General features: G+C 40.9%; 1 protein-coding gene across 2 annotated transcripts in view; it reads left to right on the top strand.

Annotated features, from left to right (window-relative positions):
• sptbn1 (spectrin, beta, non-erythrocytic 1) overlaps window positions 1–18,943 on the top strand; it is a 117,975-nt gene that overhangs the window by 41,457 nt on the left and 57,575 nt on the right. Inside the window, exon 1 of one of the 2 annotated variants that reach the window (XM_034135968.1) lies at window positions 6,472–7,209. The exons of the other annotated variant lie outside the window; for it this stretch is intronic. Coding sequence (XP_033991859.1) covers window positions 7,014–7,209 — 196 coding nt within the window. The 5' untranslated portion in view covers window positions 6,472–7,013. Of the gene's footprint in view, window positions 1–6,471; window positions 7,210–18,943 lie in introns of those variants that run through there. 2 annotated transcript variants of the gene reach the window in all.

The raw sequence follows: 18,943 nt of genomic DNA, 5'->3' as shown, positions 1-18,943 counted from the left end.
TGTGTGTGGTGTGTGTGTGTGTGTGTGTGTGTGTGTGTGTGTGTGTGTGTGTGTGTGTGTGTGTGTGTGTGTGTGTGTGTGTGTGTGTGTGTGTGTGTGTGTGTGTGTGTGTGTGTGTGTGTGTGTGTGTGTGTGTGTGTGTGTGTGTGTGTGTGTGTGTGTGTGTGTGTGTGTGTGTCAAAATGAGGGGAATCATTAATTTTAGGGTGAAGACTTGGTAAGGGTTAGGCATGTGTTGGTTAGGATAAGTCTCCAGGAAATGCATGTAAGTCAATGTAATGTCCCCTGAAGTGATGTATACATGGTATGTGTGTGTATCTGTCTGCCTGCTGTCTTTACTCTGAGTAGTGTTCCTCTTCACTAAATAATGCACACCACTGTTAAATATGCAGGAGAAAGCTGATGGTGTGTGTTAAAAAACTAACTAACACTATTCAACACTCATTCATGGGAAACTAAAATGCAACTTGATGTATAAAGATTGAAAGTTATTATTACAACTTTTCTATCCAATATATTTCATTTACGTTCAAGAGAGACCTTGTGTAGCTGCATTACGAATGAAACAACACTCACAATATGTAACACAGGTGGATAAATAATACAACCCAATATTCTACGATACATTGATTCTACTTTTTTATATTCCAATAATGATCACAACTTGTTGAAACCTATTAGAGCAGATAGTATAAAACAGAATTTCATAAACTGTAAAAAAAGAGGATTGATGTCAAAACTAATCCTTATTGAGGGTTCAGGCTCTGGTTCTGTGGTTCCCATGCTCCATACATCCACTGTGTGATCAGTGTGTGTGATCCGTGTGATCTGTGTGGGAGAGTGTGTGTATGCCTTTCTTCTTCTCTTCCTCCTCTTTGCAGCCTCTTCCTGTCCGTACTGAGCTCAGCAGGCTGGAGGATGTGTGGCGATGACATTGAATTAGCGCTGTGTGTGATACTGGCTGAGAAAAGTGTGTGTGTGTGTGTCCATCGTTTGATTACAAAAACAGTCTTTGTTTCTGCTGTTAATGTACTGAATACCAGTTTGTGTGTGTGTATACAGTTGAAGTGTGTTACGCCTCCATATGATATCCTGGGAAACCAAAAACCACCGGTCACCATGGCAACGCAGACAGATCTACTTACCGTGAGGCAGAGGAGACAGAAGGAGTGTGTGTGTGTGTGTCAGTGTGTGTTAAAGGACTCTGACACTAAATAAAACTGCAGTAGCTCATACACTAGGATAGACCCAACATTTTCCCTGCGTATTCATTTTGTATTTGTACCATTTATTACAAATATGGACAGATACATTTTTCTGGCAATTGTTGAAGCTCTAGTAGAAAAAACACGTTTTCCATTTCTAAAATCTAGTTTTTTCTCTGAGTCAAAGGCAGTTTATTAAATCACTACTAATTCATTGTTGGTTTAAGTAAATGTGACGTTAATAAGTATGAGTAACAATGAGTAATAAAGCAGAGGTGCTGTTTAAAAACTGTGGACTGGAGCTTTAATGCGAGAATCACTCAGCCGCTCAATAATTGGAACCAGAAACAGTCCAAGTCCCCCACAGAGAGACACACACACACACACACACACACACACCCGTATGTGTGTCACTTCCTGTTCGGAGGGCCAGATGGAGGAATGCTGGGAATGTTGGTGTGTCGGGTTTTTCTTTGAATGTTTTAAAAAACATCAGAGAAAGTGAAGAAGCTTATAAGAAACCCTAAACTTAGTCATAAAAACATCACACAAAATCAAATAGTAAATAAATAGAGTATTGAGAAAATATTTTATTATCCTTATTTCATAGTTTACTTTCAGTTTGGATTTATTTATTTTATTTGTTTCGTTGATAGGGCAGTGCAGCTCATAAAACGGGTGTGTGTGTGTCTGTGTGATCAGGAGGGTGAGGCAGCGAGTCGGTGTGAAATTCACCACTGCAGCGCCACAAGTTTGAACCCTGAACGCACCACCAGCACATCAGCATGATGTAACATCTCATCATTAAATGACTGCAGAAAATATATAAAAATGAATCTGGGTTATATGTTTCAGCTTTTCACTGGCAAATTGTAAAGTAAATAGGACAACAAATCAAAAAGCAACATTATATTTGAAAGGGATTAAAGGGAAATTTAAAGCAATTCTTCACACAGTGACTCACCTTTCAATATCCATAGTTTATTATTACTTCCCAAATAAGTTTTGTTGTATAAGTTATACAAAAATGAGAGCTGTCTAGCAACGAAATACACCTATACACCTATATTTTTTACAGACCTGTAAAACTGAGTTTTTCCACCAAACATCCAGCAGAAGGTCCACTTTAAATCTGGTTTTTACTACTCAATGCTAATGCTACAAATGTTTCCTGTAGTATTGTTTTTGTCTCGGTCTAATTGAATCTCCAGTAAGGTACGTTTATTTATATAGCACATTTTCAGGGCAATTCAAAGTGCTTTACATCCTCATTAACACTTAACAAGAAGACAACAGAAAAGAACACAATAAATAAACATATTGGAAAAACAGATTCATAAAAACCATAAAAGAGATACAGAATAGTTTAAAAACAACATTGTAAATACGGTAGGTGCTAAAACAAGTTAAAAGACTTCAGGGTAAGCAGATGAGAAAAGTAGTGTTTTTAGCCGCGACTTAAAAGAACTCAGCGTTGGTGAAGACCTCAGGTTTTCTGGAATTGTGTTCCATCTGTGGGGACCATGAAAACTAAAAGCAGCTTCGGCGTGTTTGGTTCTGAGCCGGGGAACAATGAGTAAGCTCCAGTGTGAGTAGAAAGCCTCGCTGTAGTCTCAGGAAGCGTTCATTCCCGAGGCGTGTGTCTGCGGTTCAGCTGCATGGAGGGTGCTTTTGGTTCGTTGTCGGGGTCACCCTGAGGGCCCGAGCCACGAGGAAGCCAGATGACAGTGGAGGGGGGATGGGGGGGGGGGGGGGTTAGATGATCAAAATGCAGTCTGAGGACAGAACGTGTGGTCATGTTAAGAATGTCTGCAGAACATTAGGTTCAAGATTCAAGGCTTTTATTGTCATGTGTACATAGCTACAGTGTAGTTATGACAATTACATGTTATGTCACAGGCTCCTCCAACAGTGCAACACAATAAAACAGATAATAGTGAAAGTACAAATACAATGGATGCTTCTTAACATTCACATGAAATGAAATGTAGTCAAATGTAATGAAATGTACTTTTTAAATGTTGGCCATGAGGGTTGTGCAATAGGTCGCCATTGTCAGTATGTGCGTCTGTGTTTTGTGTTTGTTCAAACGGTGTATGACTGATGATATGTGTATGTCTCTTAATGTCTACTATGTTTGTATATGTACATGTACATGTATGCGGAACTGCAAGACAGAGTCCAGAACAAATGTCCTTACGGGGACAATAAAGTATATCGTATCGTACAGTGTAGTTGTGACAATGAACATCTTAGGTCACAGGCTCCTCCAACAGTGCAACACAATAAAACAGATAATAGTGCAAGTAAATAAAATAAAATATAATATAATAGAAATTGTGCAGAATAGTCTATATACAAGTAATTGGAATATTGATATATATAAGTTGCAAACGGATGAGTGTTATGGATGTTCTTTCAGAAGTTCAGGTGTTTATGGCCTGTGGGAGGAAACTGACTAATGTTTCTATCCGATGTAGAAATATTCCCCTCGTCTGCTGCCTGTTAGCTGTGACCCCGACCTTTGACCTCTGTTTTGAAGCTGGTTCTACTTTTCATTTGTAACTAACCGGGAGGAAGTTTAGATGTCAGATGGCCACCTCAGCGTGACCTCAGCGTGACCTCAGCGTGACCTCAACGTGACCTCAGCGTGACCTCAGCATGACCTCAACGACTAACTATAAGTGAAAATATGACTGCGATTAGATATTCTATCCTCAAGGTTCTCTCTGTGGCTTTTGATGTAACTCTCAAACACATCCTGTGGCCTTTTTCACAAATGTAACTTTGTATCACCCAGTGGAAATGGGTTAGAGCCCTGTAGAAGGCCAGTGGGTGCACATTGAGATAGAAGTGTACTTCCACATTGTGTAATTTTGTGTAGTTTCTGACCTGAAAACTCTGTTTTTTGGCCTTAAGCCTACGTGCAAACAGCGCTTTAGGTCTCTGAAAACTGAGCTTTTGTAAAAGTACTTGCAAGGAGGAAGCTTCTCATACTCCCTTTAAGTGTTGATGGTTAGATAAATAAACTAGTAAAATTGAGGTACATAAAATAACTATTTAATGCAGAAAAAGACAACAAGATTATGAGTCAAACATTTGATGCCAGAAAAACATATTTAGATTTAATAGTACGCTCTCAAATTGTCCTAAAAATGACGTGTGTGTTCTGGTTGTGTGTGTGTGTGTTCTGGTTGTGTGTGTGTGTTCTGGTTGTCTGTGTGTGTGTTCTGGTTGTGTGTGTGTGTGTTCTGGTTGTCTGTGTGTGTGTGTGTTCTGGTTGTCTGTGTGTGTGTGTTCTGGTTGTCTGTGTGTGTGTGTGTTCTGGTTGTCTGTGTGTGTGTGTTCTGGTTGTCTGTGTGTGTGTGTTCTGGTTGTCTGTGTGTGTGTGTTCTGGTTGTCTGTGTGTGTGTTCTGGTTGTGTGTGTGTGTGTTCTGGTTGTCTGTGTGTGTGTGTGTTCTGGTTGTCTGTGTGTGTGTTCTGGTTGTGTGTGTGACCTTTGCTCTCGTTGTATCTGTGAATGATCTACATCAGTGCACTCAAAGGGAAACAGACTGGGTTGCCGCTCTTTTTAGCCGGAAGGTGAAGATGTTGTGATTTAGAAAGTGAAAATCTGTGACTTTTTCAAAGAAAAGTGCAGGTGTTTCCTCTCAAAGCTTGGAGGGGAAATCCTCTCCATCACTATAGGCTTGTAATGATTGTACATTTTGAGTTTAATCAAATTGTATTTAGTTTTTTAAAGAAGATTATTTGCATAACTAGGATTTTAAAAGGAAAGTTTTCGACATTCGACAAAGTTTTCGACGTTTAGTTTAATCCGTATCTCTTCCATTTCCTTCAATCGTTGTGTATTTCCTCGTGCAGTTATTTCCGGGTCATGGATATTTGTTCCATGTATTGTCTTTGAGACGTGACCTCTGACCTTGTACCTCCTTGCTTGTGTGTCCAGAGAGTTACACAGGAAGTGACGCTGATACCTTCCTCTCTCATTTCTCTGTATTCCCCTCGTTCTCCCAAGTTCTTCCCAAACCTGGGAAGTTAAAGATTAGTGTGGCTGTGTGCAAGTGTGTGTGTGTGTGTGCAAGTGTGTGTGTGTGTGTTGTTGATGGACAGCAGGCTCAAACAGGAAGTGCTGGCGGGGCTCAGACAGGAAGAACATCTCCACAACACACTCTAATATTAGAGATCAGATATTCTCCTCAGGATGTTTGGTCGTCTGTGTGTGAGGAATGAGCTCACACACACACACACACACACACACACACACACACACACACACACACACACACACACACACACACACACACACACTTAAGTTTCCTTTTCCTTTGGACAACACATCCTCCCTGCAGTCTCCTAATTAGTTTTATTGTCTAGAAGAAGCAGCACTTTGTGATGTCTTTACAGTCTGTTTCCACGCAAGGACAAACATTCTCACTAAAGATTCTTGAGTTATTCATGTAAAGAAAGTTTGATAACATATAAAGTTTGTTTGACAGGCCTGAATATAACTTTGACTTACAGTAAGGGTGATTAGCAAAAATGTGATGAGGGAAAAAAACCTGGAAATGGAACAATATGCTTTTGTAAATATATCTGCCTTTTCAGTGAACAGTTATAACAGAAGAGAACTTATTAAACGGCAACATTACATTGAATTATTTAAAATTAATTTTAGCAACTTTTAGTGCAAGAAAAATCTGCACTCGTCTTTTCAGATCCAAAGTTTCTTATTCCTGCCATGTTTTATTGAATAAGTTATCAACATCTAAGGGCTGTCTATTAAATACATGTTTAGATTACTAATACTAAAAGCAGTAACAAAGTAGAAAAAACAATTGCCTAAGGTTTTATGTCATCTTAGTGGACTAATCAGGGGTTTTAGTATTAGTTGACTATTGACTAAGAGGGAAACCCTTACAAAAAATGAGTCCAAAATAGTAATAAAAAACATATTTTGTGGCTTTTTTCACCTTTTAAAACATACATGTGTATCTGTAGTAAACAGCTTTTTACCAGGAAATAGTATTTTCTCCAATTTAATCTTCACCGTGAGCAGAAACCCTCCTCTTTCTCTTTCCCTGGGTTTCTCTCTGTTTGTCTTCCTCCTCCCACTCCGCCCCTTATGCAAAATAACCAATGACATCACCACTACAATGGAGGGCTGTGATTGGCTGCTGGGGTGGAATATCTGCCCCTTTTGTAGGCCCCTCCCCCCCGGGACTCTCCCTCCGTCTGAAGGTGTCTCAGTGAGAGACGCCGCGCTGCTGCAGGAGGACAAACCTTTCATTCTCCCTCCATCTCCCCTGCTCCACCTCCCCCTCATTGTGCTGCTTCTTCAGACGCGTGTGTGTGTGTGTGTGTATATGTGTGTGTGTGTGTGAGCGGAGGATGGGTGGACTCCTGCACGAGGGGAAGGTGTGATATGTGAAGACGTTGACAGATGGATAAATGGAGAGAAAACAGAAGCGTGATGCTGACTCAGCGCTTTGTGCTCTGGTGAAACATTGGGAGACAGAGAGGGACTCGGACCTCTGTCACTGACCAACAGGAAGAGGAGAAGTCTCTGTTGGGACTACAGATCTAGAATCATTCCTCTACAATAATAGAAGCTGTTGCGTTTTAAAACTCAGGTTTACTCATCTGGAAACTTGAAAACTGGAACTCTCTGGACTCGTCTTACTCCGGTTGAAACTGGAGCTCCACCCTGCTGCAAGAAAGCAGAAACTCTCCCACAAACAATTACATTTCTCTGCTGAGCGTCTCCTCGATGCCTCTGTGGACGCGTCTCTTCTAGATATTTCATCATGGAGCTCCAGAGCGCCACCGCCAGCCTCCCCGGCCCCCTTTCCCCCACTTTGGACTACCCCTTGTCCCCCTCGTCAGGAGACCCTCGCCCCAGCAGCCCTCTGAGGGGTCTGAGCCCCAGCCTCAGCCCCGGGTTCTCCACCACTGCTGCCTTCAACTACAACCAGCTGGAGGGCCGCTTCAAACAGCTGCAAGGTAAGAAGGGGGCCACGGAAATCTGTACAAATGTCCCAGGAAGGAAGAAGGGGAGAGAGAAGTCCTGGAGGGGATATGTTCACTGAGATATTCTTGCAACATGTCCTTGCGTTTGGACTCTAAAAAAAAGCTTGAATTCCTAAGTTTGGTGAAATCTCGTGTGGTTACCAGAGATGTGCTCATGAGTTTATTTGGAAATAAGTCATCAAAGGAGTAGAAAGGTGACTGAATACATCTTGGTTGACTAAGGCTTAAGTGGAATAAAAGGGGGCAGCCCTACAAGCAATTGTGACAGTGTGAGTAGTGGGATAAGAGTTGTTTTTCAAAAGTAGTACCTGAAATTCAAATGCTGCAAAACCATATATTGGCTGTGAAAGTCATTCACAGACCCAGACGACAGAAAGTCTGAACACTTTAAGATAAACTTGATATCTGGTTTGAAGATGATTGATAATCAGTTAACAATCGCAAACATAACAGACGTTGGAAAAGTTAACAAAACTGCACTTTACTTTAGTTCCAGTTTCCTTTAGCGCAGGAGTGTGTTAATAATCATTGTAGTGTTTTGTGAGTGTGACTCAGCAGCACTTTATCTCGCTGTAATACAGAGAAAGTTTATCAGACCCCACCCTGTGTCTCATTCATTCAATCTCACAGATTACAGGGGCTGCTGGGTATTTAGTGCCTCGCTGACGACATTAATGTCTCTCAGTCTGCGCTCACACCCACATTCCTTCACAGAGTTGAGATGTGACCGGTGACCTTCAGCCCGTCTGCTTCTCCTTCAATTAGCTGATAATCACTCACACATGTCATATTTGATATATATGGGAAATAAGGGAGTTATAGGTAAAAGATCCATCTGTGTGACTGAATTTAAGACACATATTGGACAAAAATGAGTTTCTTTTCTGTTAAATAACGACTTTTATCTTTCAAAGAATTGCTGAGACTTAATTCCGAATTTGCAGTTACACAAAAAACGGCTATTTTCTTTGGCAAAGCCCAATTAGCGTTCTTTGAGATATCCCAACTTTGTCCCATTTTCGTATAATACCACACCCTCTATCTTTGGGCTGGTGATGAAGTCTGAGCATACCTGTAACATATAGCTGTATGGATACGAGTGTTACATACATGGTACACAAGTTTTAAAGTTACAAAGACAACACATGGACAACTATTCATGCTACCCTGAAATAACTGCACATGACCGAAAGTAGTACGTGCCATAACACGTGTATTCAAGTCAGAAAGAAGTAATGGATGACACCTTTCTTCCTGTTGCTGTCGGCTACTTTTAAGAATGAATGGAGCCATGCTGGTTCCAGGTGCGCTTACTTTCTTTTCCTTTTTAGATCTATTGGACCTTGCCCCTAATGTTAGATAGCCCTCTGTTTACTCTTCAACATTCATTCAGCTGTGAAAACGACTTCCTCTCCCAACACGTGCACAGCCTGTAATGTGAAGCACTTCAAAACTTCAACCTCTATATGTATGATGAAGTTATTATCTCTTTTCAAACCGTATGTCTATAAGAAGAGACACTTAAACACACTTTTTTAAACCTCAAGTTATTAGAAAATGATTTCAAGCTATACCATAAAATCCAAATTCCTCTTTATCAGAATATAATTAGTTCACATGGTAATGGTAATTACCTTTCTGAACTCGCTAACAACTACATATGAAGATTCAACTTATTGTCATTACGTAGTACAGGTGCTATGTAACAAAACGGTTTCTCTGCATTTGACCCATCCTAGTGTTAGGAGCAGTGGGCTGCCATTGTGTACGGCGCCCGGGGGGCAGTGTAGGGAACGGTGCCTTGCTCAGGGACACATCGGTAGCACTTGGTCTTTCCGGGACTTGAACTGGTGATCTTCCAGTTGCCAAGCCAAGTCCCTATGGACTTCGCCACCACCGCCCTATATACCCATGATATGTATACATGTAGTGCCAATTATGGCATTGATATTATATCAATATCTTGATATCAGTCTAGATATCATCTAAGATTTTTGATATCTTAATGTTATACATGTTATCTTTTCCTGGTTTTAGGCTGCACTACAGTCAAATAAAGTGTTTTCTTTAACAACCTAGTCATTATATCAACAATACTGAGGATTATTAATGTTCCTTTCTTTGAAAAGCACCAATATCCAACCCTACAATATCCATTTTGAGGTTTTTGTTGAAAAACATTGTGATATTTTATTCAAATCGCCCAGCTCTAGTACATAATGTAGCACAGCAGTTACTGAAGGAGGATTTGTCAATGTAGTCAATTGAAACACTCTTCGTCACATGAACTAATGCATCCTTGGAAAACACTATTCAATGCTTAGCAAATCACACGAAGCTATGTTAAGATCAACAATGGATGTTTGTGGTCAATAAAAGGTTTTAATACGACAACAGTTCTCGTGTGGAGGGTGTAAATGGTCGACGGGCTGAATTTAGCTGAAGGATAATGGAGCCTCATCGATGTGCTGATGCCCAGAAACCTTCAGAGGTTCCTCATATCTAAAAGTAGCTCTGTGGCTGCAGGCCAGGTGGAGGAGGACACTGCAGGTGGTGTGTGTGGTGGTGTGTGTGTGTGGTGGTGTGTGTGTGTGTGTGTGTGTGTATTTGTGTGTGTGTATTTGTGTGTGTGTGTGGCTGTAGGCAAAGAACTGTCTGATTCAGGAAACACAAAGTGGCTTTGACTCGAGGTTTAGTTTTAATAAGAGAAGATGAGCCCGGGTGTCAACGTGCTCCCTGATTATCTTCCTGATTGTAATGCCATACTGACGGTGTATACACTAAATGAAAAGCTTTCTTACTACCCATTAAAGGCTCATTTATTGACGATGTTTCTATCATCCATTAGGAGCCAGTTTGCACCTCAGGGTCATTCAGCTAAAAATATATTTCCCAGAAGAAGAGCATGATGTTAGTGGTTTGAAGACGCATGGGGTCATCGGAAGTCTTATTGATGAAGTTTGACTTTGTGTGTTGTTTAGAGAAAGGGTGGATTATCCCATGTGTTATCGTTAAAGGATCATAAAGGGATCTGTTTAGATGTGGGTTTAATTGTTGCTGTTGTGAGAAGAGTGACTTCAGGTAGACAAACTTAAAGATCTGACTTATTGCAATAATTCATTTCTGACCATCTGTGTACGTTTTAGTGTTCGCATCACTTTTAATCTGCGTTACATTGTTAGGAGATGTATTCTTGAACATGCTGAGAATCCTTGAAAATAGAGGTGATAATTACTTACTTACTTTATACTTCTATAGTGGGCTGTCAAGTTAACGCGTTAATATTCTTTTTTTAACGCCACTAATTATTTTAACGTGCGATTAACGCATGTGTATTTGTCCTCGGCCCGCCCCGTAGTTTCAGAGCCCAAAGGCTTGACGTTGTTTTGTTGTTGTCAGTTGGATGGTGGGGGGGGGGGGTGCTAGTGAACTGTCAACGGGGGGGAAGCTTCGCTGCAGGGAAACGGCAGACCTCTGTCGGCGCAACTTCGATGAGGCCGTTTAAAAACATAATAAAGTAAGGGCAAACCGAGCCGGCCGTCAGCGGTACTTGACGACCTGCCGTTCTGTGGTTCTCCAGATTCTACAGACGGCCAGTCCGCCCCTGCTGACAGCCTCGCCCCTGCTGACAGCCCCGCTCCTGCCGCTCGCTTGCGGCAGACTACGCTTGAAAGTTTGCCGGGGAGACGCCTGGACAACAACAGCGATAGCTAATTGGGTGGCTACAGCTTAACATTGTGGAGGACGAGGGGCTGCGTTAGATCATTCGGATCGCATCCAACGTGTCGACTGCACATCACAGCGCATTATTTTGACCCACAGTGGGAACTTCAGTCTCATGCTTTGACTGTTATGAAGACAGAGGAGCGGCATTTCGCCGACAACTGTAAACAGGCTCGTCTGTTTGAGCACCTGGCTCAGTGCAAAGAAGTACACAGGGTTGGGAGAGAGTGTCATGGCGCGTTTCCACTACACGGCCTCGCTCGGCCTCGCTCGGTATGGCTAGGCCTCGTTAGGACTGGCTCACTTTATGGCGCATTTCCATTACAGTTTAGGAACTGGGGTAGTATCTATAGTAACGCAGTGTAGGCGGAGCCGTGACGTCATCTTCAATGAGAACCCCAGAAAACCAACACAGCCATTAGCTGTTAGCACTCAGAGCTCACAGCTCCTCATATATGTTCAGAAACTAGACAAAAGTTAAACAAGTACAAACCACAGACTGCCTGTGTCATGGCGAATACAGTCGCTGGTTTATTTATGTCTGTAGGCCGTTGTTGTGAGTGTGGACGGTCGGAGCATATACTGCGTTAGCTTAGCCAATCTCCATTTAGAAAACACGCATTTTAAAAGGTTTTTCGCCTGCCGTCTGTCTGCAGACTTGTCAAAGCATTAATTCATGGTTTTTACTAACCGGTATCAGTATGTTGTTACTTCGGCATCATTTTGAAACGTGTATTACAATTAAATCACGGTCAAATATGTCCATCTTGTTGTAGTTGTAGCCCCCTTGCCAGCGATGCTCTCTCTAGTTTAGCATACTCAGCCCGACTCAGCCTCGTTGTCTCTGGCCCTAGACCCACGATTTTATGAGGCCAGAAAAACTGTGAATTGGGACCCGCCGGCCGGTACTAGGCCAAGTGGAAACGCAACCAAAGACGGGCCGCTGACGTCACAGCCCTCTTAAACCGTGCTCCGCGCTGTAGTGGAAACGCGCCATAAGAGAGAGAAAGAGGTTCCAGGTTGTTGTGTTGAGAATATTCAGGAGAATATTTGTCATTGTTCCAATGATAATAAACAAACATTTGCATAAAGCATATTTGTCCACTCATGTTGATAAGAGTATTAAAAAATTGAAAAATATTCCTCTAAGGTACATTTAGAACAGATAAATCGCGATTAACTATGGACATCATGCGATTAATTGCGATTAAATATTTTAGTCGACTGACAGCCCTAATTTATACACGAGAAAGACAGTATCCTAACTCATCTGCTTTCAGCCAGAAATCTTCAGAATAAGCTCATCAAGCGTAAAGAGTAGACTAGTTCACATTCACACAAGCTCTTATGTGAACTTCTTATAGCTTTTTGACGCTTGGATTGGTGTATTCCTCTTCAATTATATATTGTCTAACTTAACTCAAGCACCAACAATGACCACTTTGGAGGGTCTGGTTTTGTTTACAGTGCATATACTTTTTCTAGTATCTGTACCTTGGAGAATATACAGACCTTTAGTCAAACTGTCATCAGGTCTTAAAGACATTAACAATGCATTGAGTTTGAAGGATAAAGTAGATAACTAATTTAATTTATTCTGGTTTGTTTTGTGTTCATACCTTTTTATGTGATTGTATACTTATTTTTATGGTTTGTGAGCTGAGCTGAGCTGAGCTGGGGGGGGGGGGGGGGGGGGCAGGAGCTCCAACAAGCCGTTTAGGACAGAGAGTGAATACACATACTATACAGAGATGCTGTATGAGAAACCAATGTGAGTTAGGAAAATTGCACAATATAAATGTATTCTAGTATATCTCAACAATGGAATTATGATCAGTAGAAATGGCCATGACATGGGACCTTTAAGTCAAACTATCATCAGAACTTAAAGATATCAAACGTGTTCTTAAAGAAACAAGTACTAGTCTTTCTGTAGCCACAGGAAGCTGTTTAACTTCTCCCTGGATAACCTCAGACAGATGAAGAGGTCTGAGAGTTTTATGAGGGCAGTTGTGGCGCGTTGAGAGGACATAAATTCTCGCTTTCTCCCATGTGTGGCTCAGGTGGTTAGGGCGTCCTAAAGAGCTGCTGGTTTAACTCCCAATGGGGGGATGAATATGGATGAGAGGGTGATTATTGCTCTGCAGATGTGAGGGAGGAGGAGACTGAAGCACTCCCTCCTCGCTAGGACGAGTATTGAGCGATCGTCCCCTGTTAAATCAAAGCAATTATGGAGGGAAACAAGTCGTCAAAGTGCCTCCTGAACTGACTCATGGGAGATTGTAATGTTTTCGCTGACTGATATTCAGGTTAATCACTCAGGACATCTTCTATTCTAGCAACTAAGAGTTAGAAATCAGACTTAATTTCCTAGAAATGATCAATCAGTCGATCAATATGGGTTTCTAGGTATGGAAATAGGCTGATTGATGGATGGATAAAGGATGAATAATGCACGATGGAGGTTCAGATGGATATGGAAATGGCCAGATGGAAAGAGTTAAGCATATATGGAAGACAGACGGATATATTTATACATTGATAGAAAGGTAATTAAATAGATGGATTGATTAATTTATAATGATAATAGATAGCTAAATGGTCAGAAGTAAAGATGGCTTCTAGGATAATGTGTTTTAATGACTTTTCTAGCAACTTAAAGTAAGAAATCAGACTTAATTTCCTGGACATGAAAATGATTGGATCAATATGGAGTTTCTATGTATGGAAATACAAGAAAGGATGAATAATTTATGATGCATGGTTAAAAACACGGATGGATCAATACGCAGATTGACAGATGGTGAGACAGAGAGATGTTTATAAACACTTTGAAATACATTATGAATACTGTAGATGCCAGATGAAGATGGATAAATAGTCAATGGATAGATACATCGATAAGTAAATGCACAGCTATATGGAAAGATGTATAGATAGCGGGTATATTTAAGTGTTCATTAAAACGTATAGAAGCAGTCGTTCAAAGACATTAAAGAATGATAATTACAGATGAAAAAACATATCGATATATCATTTAGCTGACCCAAAGCGACTTACAATAAGTGCGACCATTAAGTTGTAATGTATTGATACAAAAAGAAATCCATCTGCACTTGCACACGTTAACCTGACGTAAGCAAAGAGCAGACACATTAATAACTCAGTTTATGTCCATCGATAGCAGCTTCCTGTCCTTTGTTTTGAAATTCAGGGTGGGCGTGGCACTTTATTTAAAGGTCCCATGTCATGGCCATTTCTACTGATCATAATTCCATTGTTGAGGTCTACTAGAATAGATTTATACTGTGCAATTTTCCAAACTCACATTGGTTTCTCATACAGCATCTCTGTAGAGTATGTGTATTCACTCTCTGTCCTAAACGGCTTGTTGGAGCTCCTGCCCCCCCCCCCTCCCTGTGAGCCCAGTGTGCTCTGATTCGTCGGGACGTTGCGAGGCTCGCTGCTCAGTGAGCTGGCTTACTGGTGTGGTTTCCGGGTCGGCGATACAGCGGGACACAGCGAAACTCATCCTGAGCACACACAAACACTCACAGCCGAAGTAAAAACAATAAGTGTGGCTTGATATTGAGTAAGAAAAAGGTTTATAAACGCTGTGAGAATGGGTCTGCGGAGAGCATTTCTCCGCGATCCCAACTTGTCTATTACCAACCAGGGAGCTCTATGCAAGTCAATGGGACTCCCTGTTAGTTGAAAATGTACGCTAAAGGTCCCCCCACTGCGTTTGATAGTGACGCCAAGGGATCCTGGTGTGTGAGGAGCTCCGCGGATTGGTCCATTTTGGTTCATGACGTCACTTGGTTCCCGGAAGAAACAAATGGAAAAAGAGAAATCTCCAACGAGGCGTTCTGGGGCAGCATAGACAGGTCTTGTCTGTGTTAGAGTTTTACTCGCTACAGGGTGTACTTTGAGGGTTTGTGACTCTGCAGACCGTTTACATGCAGAAAAACCTTCATAACACACAAGGGGAAGGGTAATAACCAGAAAAGCATGACATGGGACCTTTAAGATTTTATGTATGCATTGTGACGGAAAATACTGTAAAAAAAAAAAACGGATGAATCATTATTTGGTTGGCTGCTCACACAGTCACACACACTGCTCACACACAGCCATGCTTGCAGAACAAAAACCCCATCCTTCTGCTCCCAGCATCCCCCTCTGCTCCTGTTGTCCTGAGCCAGCCAATCAGAGGACATCTTGGTGCTTTGGGAATATGTGTGTGTGTGACAGTGTGTGAGGATTATCTTTGGGGAGGGGGTCTGGAAAGCCCACCAACCTCATCCCTCTTTCTTTATGTCACTTTCTGTCGGTTTAAAAGGTGTTTATGTTCTCCTTCATCTTCCGTCCTCTTCGCCTCTTCCTCCTCATCAATGTTTCATGAGCTTCTGCAGAGCGTCTGTTATCCCCCTCTCCCCCCCCCTCTCCCCCCCTCTCCCTCCTCTCCCTCCTCTTAGTGAAATTAAAAGGCAGTCTCCTCTTGATAAAAGTCAGACAAAGGCTTCCCTCCTCCTCCTCTGTCCTTCATCATCACTTTTAAATATCGTCCTCTCAGCAGCTTCTGATCTCATGGTGCACTCATCACTTAAATTATTTCAAAATAAGAGCATTTTTTGCCTTTATTTGGAGAAAAATCTGCGTTCTAAAGAAAAAATGTTACCGTGTAATAATATAGGTTTTATTGACATTTCATTGTCAAACTTCCTCCATGCACTCGTCAAATAAATGGTTTTAAAAAGGAGCAATTTCCCTATAATATAGCGGTTAAAATATACTTAGCAGTAACCAGGTCTTAGCAGTTTAAATTATTATTTATTTTTAAATTAATGTTTTATAAAACTTGATTGGTTCACGCCACCTTGCTCAAAAAAAAAAAAAAAATATTTGGGTTCTGTGTTCATGGCAGCATTCATGACAAGAACCACCATTTTGAGGAAAGAGGTGTGCAAAGGCCTCAAGGGGCGAGTATTTAAATTGAATAACATGAATATAAATATAAACATAGACCTCTTAACCCATTAAATATTTATAAAACACACTTCAACCTATCATTTCAATGTCAGATGTTATTTGTTAGAGTTTAATCTCCTTTGTTTTATCATATTATTAACATTTTCAAGTACACTCGGCGTCATTTTGGCAGATTATTTTCAAATGTATGCTTTTTTTAATCATGATAATGAACCTCTTAGTTGACTGGAAACCTGTTACCATAAAAATATATAAATAAGGAAGTGTAGCTTTGACAGTGTGACAGGTCTGCCTATCATTAGGGGATGATGCAGTGAAATGAAGATTGATTGGAAATAACACTTTTAGTATGTGATGTCTTGTCTTAAGTCAAGAATGAACATCTCTTGTGTTTTTTTTAACAGAAAAAGGTGTGTGTGTGTGTGTGTGTGTGTGTGTGTGTGTGTGTGTGTGTGTGTGTGTGTGTGTGTGTGTGTGTGTGTGTGTGTGTGTGTGTGTGTGTGTGTGTGTGTGTGTGTGTGTGTGTGTGTGTGTGTGTGTGTGTGTGTGTGTTGTGTGTGTGTGTGTGTGTGTGTGTGTGTGTGTGTGTGTGTGTGTGTGTGTGTGTGTGTGTGTGTGTGTGTGTGTGTGTGTGTGTGTGTGTGTGTGTGTGTGTGTGTGTGTGTGTGTGTGTGTGTGTGTGTGTGTGTGTGTGTGTGTGTGTGTGTGTGTGTGTGTGTGTGTGTGTGTGTGTGTGTGTGTGTGTGTGTGTGTGTGTGTGTGTGTGTGTGTGTGTGTGTGTGTGTGTGTGTGTGTGTGTGTGTGTGTGTGTGTGTGGCTATTTTTATTTAAAAAAGGAGAAGTTAATTTAAACCACAAACCACTGAGATCACATCTGTTGATAACTGAAGCTAAGATTTTATTTCTGGTTTTCTTAAAACTGCTGTAAAGCCACATGTTTCCGACCAACATCCATGCTCATTATAATAAATACCGTGCACAGATTAGTTGTCAACGACTAAATGAATCGCTAACTGTTCTATTAATAAATGTATTGTTTATTTAAAAGAAGAAAAAGGACTATCCTCTGGTTTGTTCTCTGGTAGTAAACTGATTATCTCTAAGTTGTGGACAAAACAAGAGAATTGAAGTGTGTGTACACAAATTGACAAATTCATGTTAGGAGAAATTGGAAGTGCTTCTCCGTTTCTTTGGAAATGTTTTTTATTTATAATTGAAAGAAAAGCTACCTTTTATAAAACTTTAAAGGGAAATGGATGGTGGGTTTACAAATAGCAGAAACCAGGCTTTACATGACTCTTGTATGTGGTTCAATTCAGACAACAAAAGCTCTTAAAGGTGGGGTAGGTAATTCACTTCAGAAACACTTTTTGTTATATTCCATGGAAAGTTATTTTCTACTTAAAAGTATTTGCAAGTTAATGTAGTTCTTAATTTGACAACGAAATGAACTGAAAGCAGAAGCTGCTGATTTGAAAAGTGTGGATGTAAATTATTGCCACACAGCATCCTTCATGCAAATACATATTTATTTAGAAGCTGACATCAGGAGAGTCTACAAACATGTTTTTGTACACGAGTTATACATCAAATGCATCTGTTATCCACAACTCTGATAACGTATCTTACCTGAGCTTGACAGTTGCAAGGATACATAATAAATGTTTGTGCTCGGGTGTGTACGTTGCTAAAAATAGCTGCATGCCTCTGTTTTTAACCTCAGGTAAACTATAGTGACAGCTACAGCAGCCAACTGTTGAACAAATGGCACCCTGCGGAGGTAATAAAATGAAGAAATGATTAAGTAATAAACGGACAAGCCCCACATCCTGCTGCTGGCTCAGTTTGAAGGTAACACGATTATAGGAGGAGCTCACCATGTTTTTATTGGAACTGGATTACTGAGCTGTGATCCGTTTACCTGCACATGACATTAGGAGATCCTTTCCTAATGCACTTCTGATGTAAAGTGAGCAAAATTAACCGACCTCTCTTGGTGCAAACTGTATTCAAGACTAAATCTGAAGATAATATAAGATTTAAGCCCTACAAATTCATCAAATCAAGAGGCGCGTTCACACCGGAGTACTTTTACCCGTACTTTTCCCATTTAGTTCCGTTAGTGCCTGGAATTTTGCGTTCACACCAAAAAGAGAACTTAGTTCAGAGAACTTTTACCCCATGTTCAGTGCCTGCTAGAGAGGTGGGACTATCCTGGGGAGAAAAAAGTACCAATTTCTATTGGCTGGGCAAATTGCTAACCACGCCCCGTAAAACTCTGAAAAGTTTTGTGGGGTATTTGTATTTGGTGGCATTAGCATTAATAGCATTAGCATTAGCCCCGCGCACCAACGGAGAGAGAATAACTTATGGCAACACAAAAAAAAACATGAGAGCGGTGGAGATGAGGAGGTGTCGGCGTTCTGGCGATTTACTCGGAAGGCTTTAGTAGAAGCTGCTGGGAGTCCCAGCAGCATACTACAGTATGTCTTGAACAAATGTCCTGCCTTCCAAAACAACCTCACCTCTTAGATTAGCTGAAGAAAAGGCCACCTGCACTACTCTAGATTACATGAAATATTTATAGCCATATGACACTTTGAAACAGCTGACCGCATCCAGGCAACCGTCTAATCCTACTATTAGCTAAATTAAAGTTAAGAGCAATTTACAGCCGATCTTTACTACAGTATGTCTTATCAGCGTCTAGGGTCCTACAATTCTGTGTTTTCCTTATTAAAATACATGTTGTAAGTTAGTTTATGTAGGTTAAATACAAGTCGTATATATATAGTTGTATAAATATAATCATCTTATTGTAGGGATTATTTTAAGTTTTGAAAAGGGATGCGTTTGCTTTTCTTGCTCCATTACTCAGGCTCCTATAATAACTTACTCTGTGTTAATGAAAAATAGTATAAAGAACGTTTTTATGAATGAATGAAACCTTTATTGCTCCAGGTGGCATTTGCTTTGTCAACGGAGCACAAAA

This window comes from Trematomus bernacchii, unplaced genomic scaffold (assembly GCF_902827165.1).
Source record: "Trematomus bernacchii unplaced genomic scaffold, fTreBer1.1, whole genome shotgun sequence".
NCBI classification, from domain to species: Eukaryota; Metazoa; Chordata; class Actinopteri; order Perciformes; family Nototheniidae; genus Trematomus; species Trematomus bernacchii.
The sequence above is the reverse complement of the archived record's forward strand: the minus strand, read 5'-3'. Positions and strand labels throughout refer to the sequence as shown.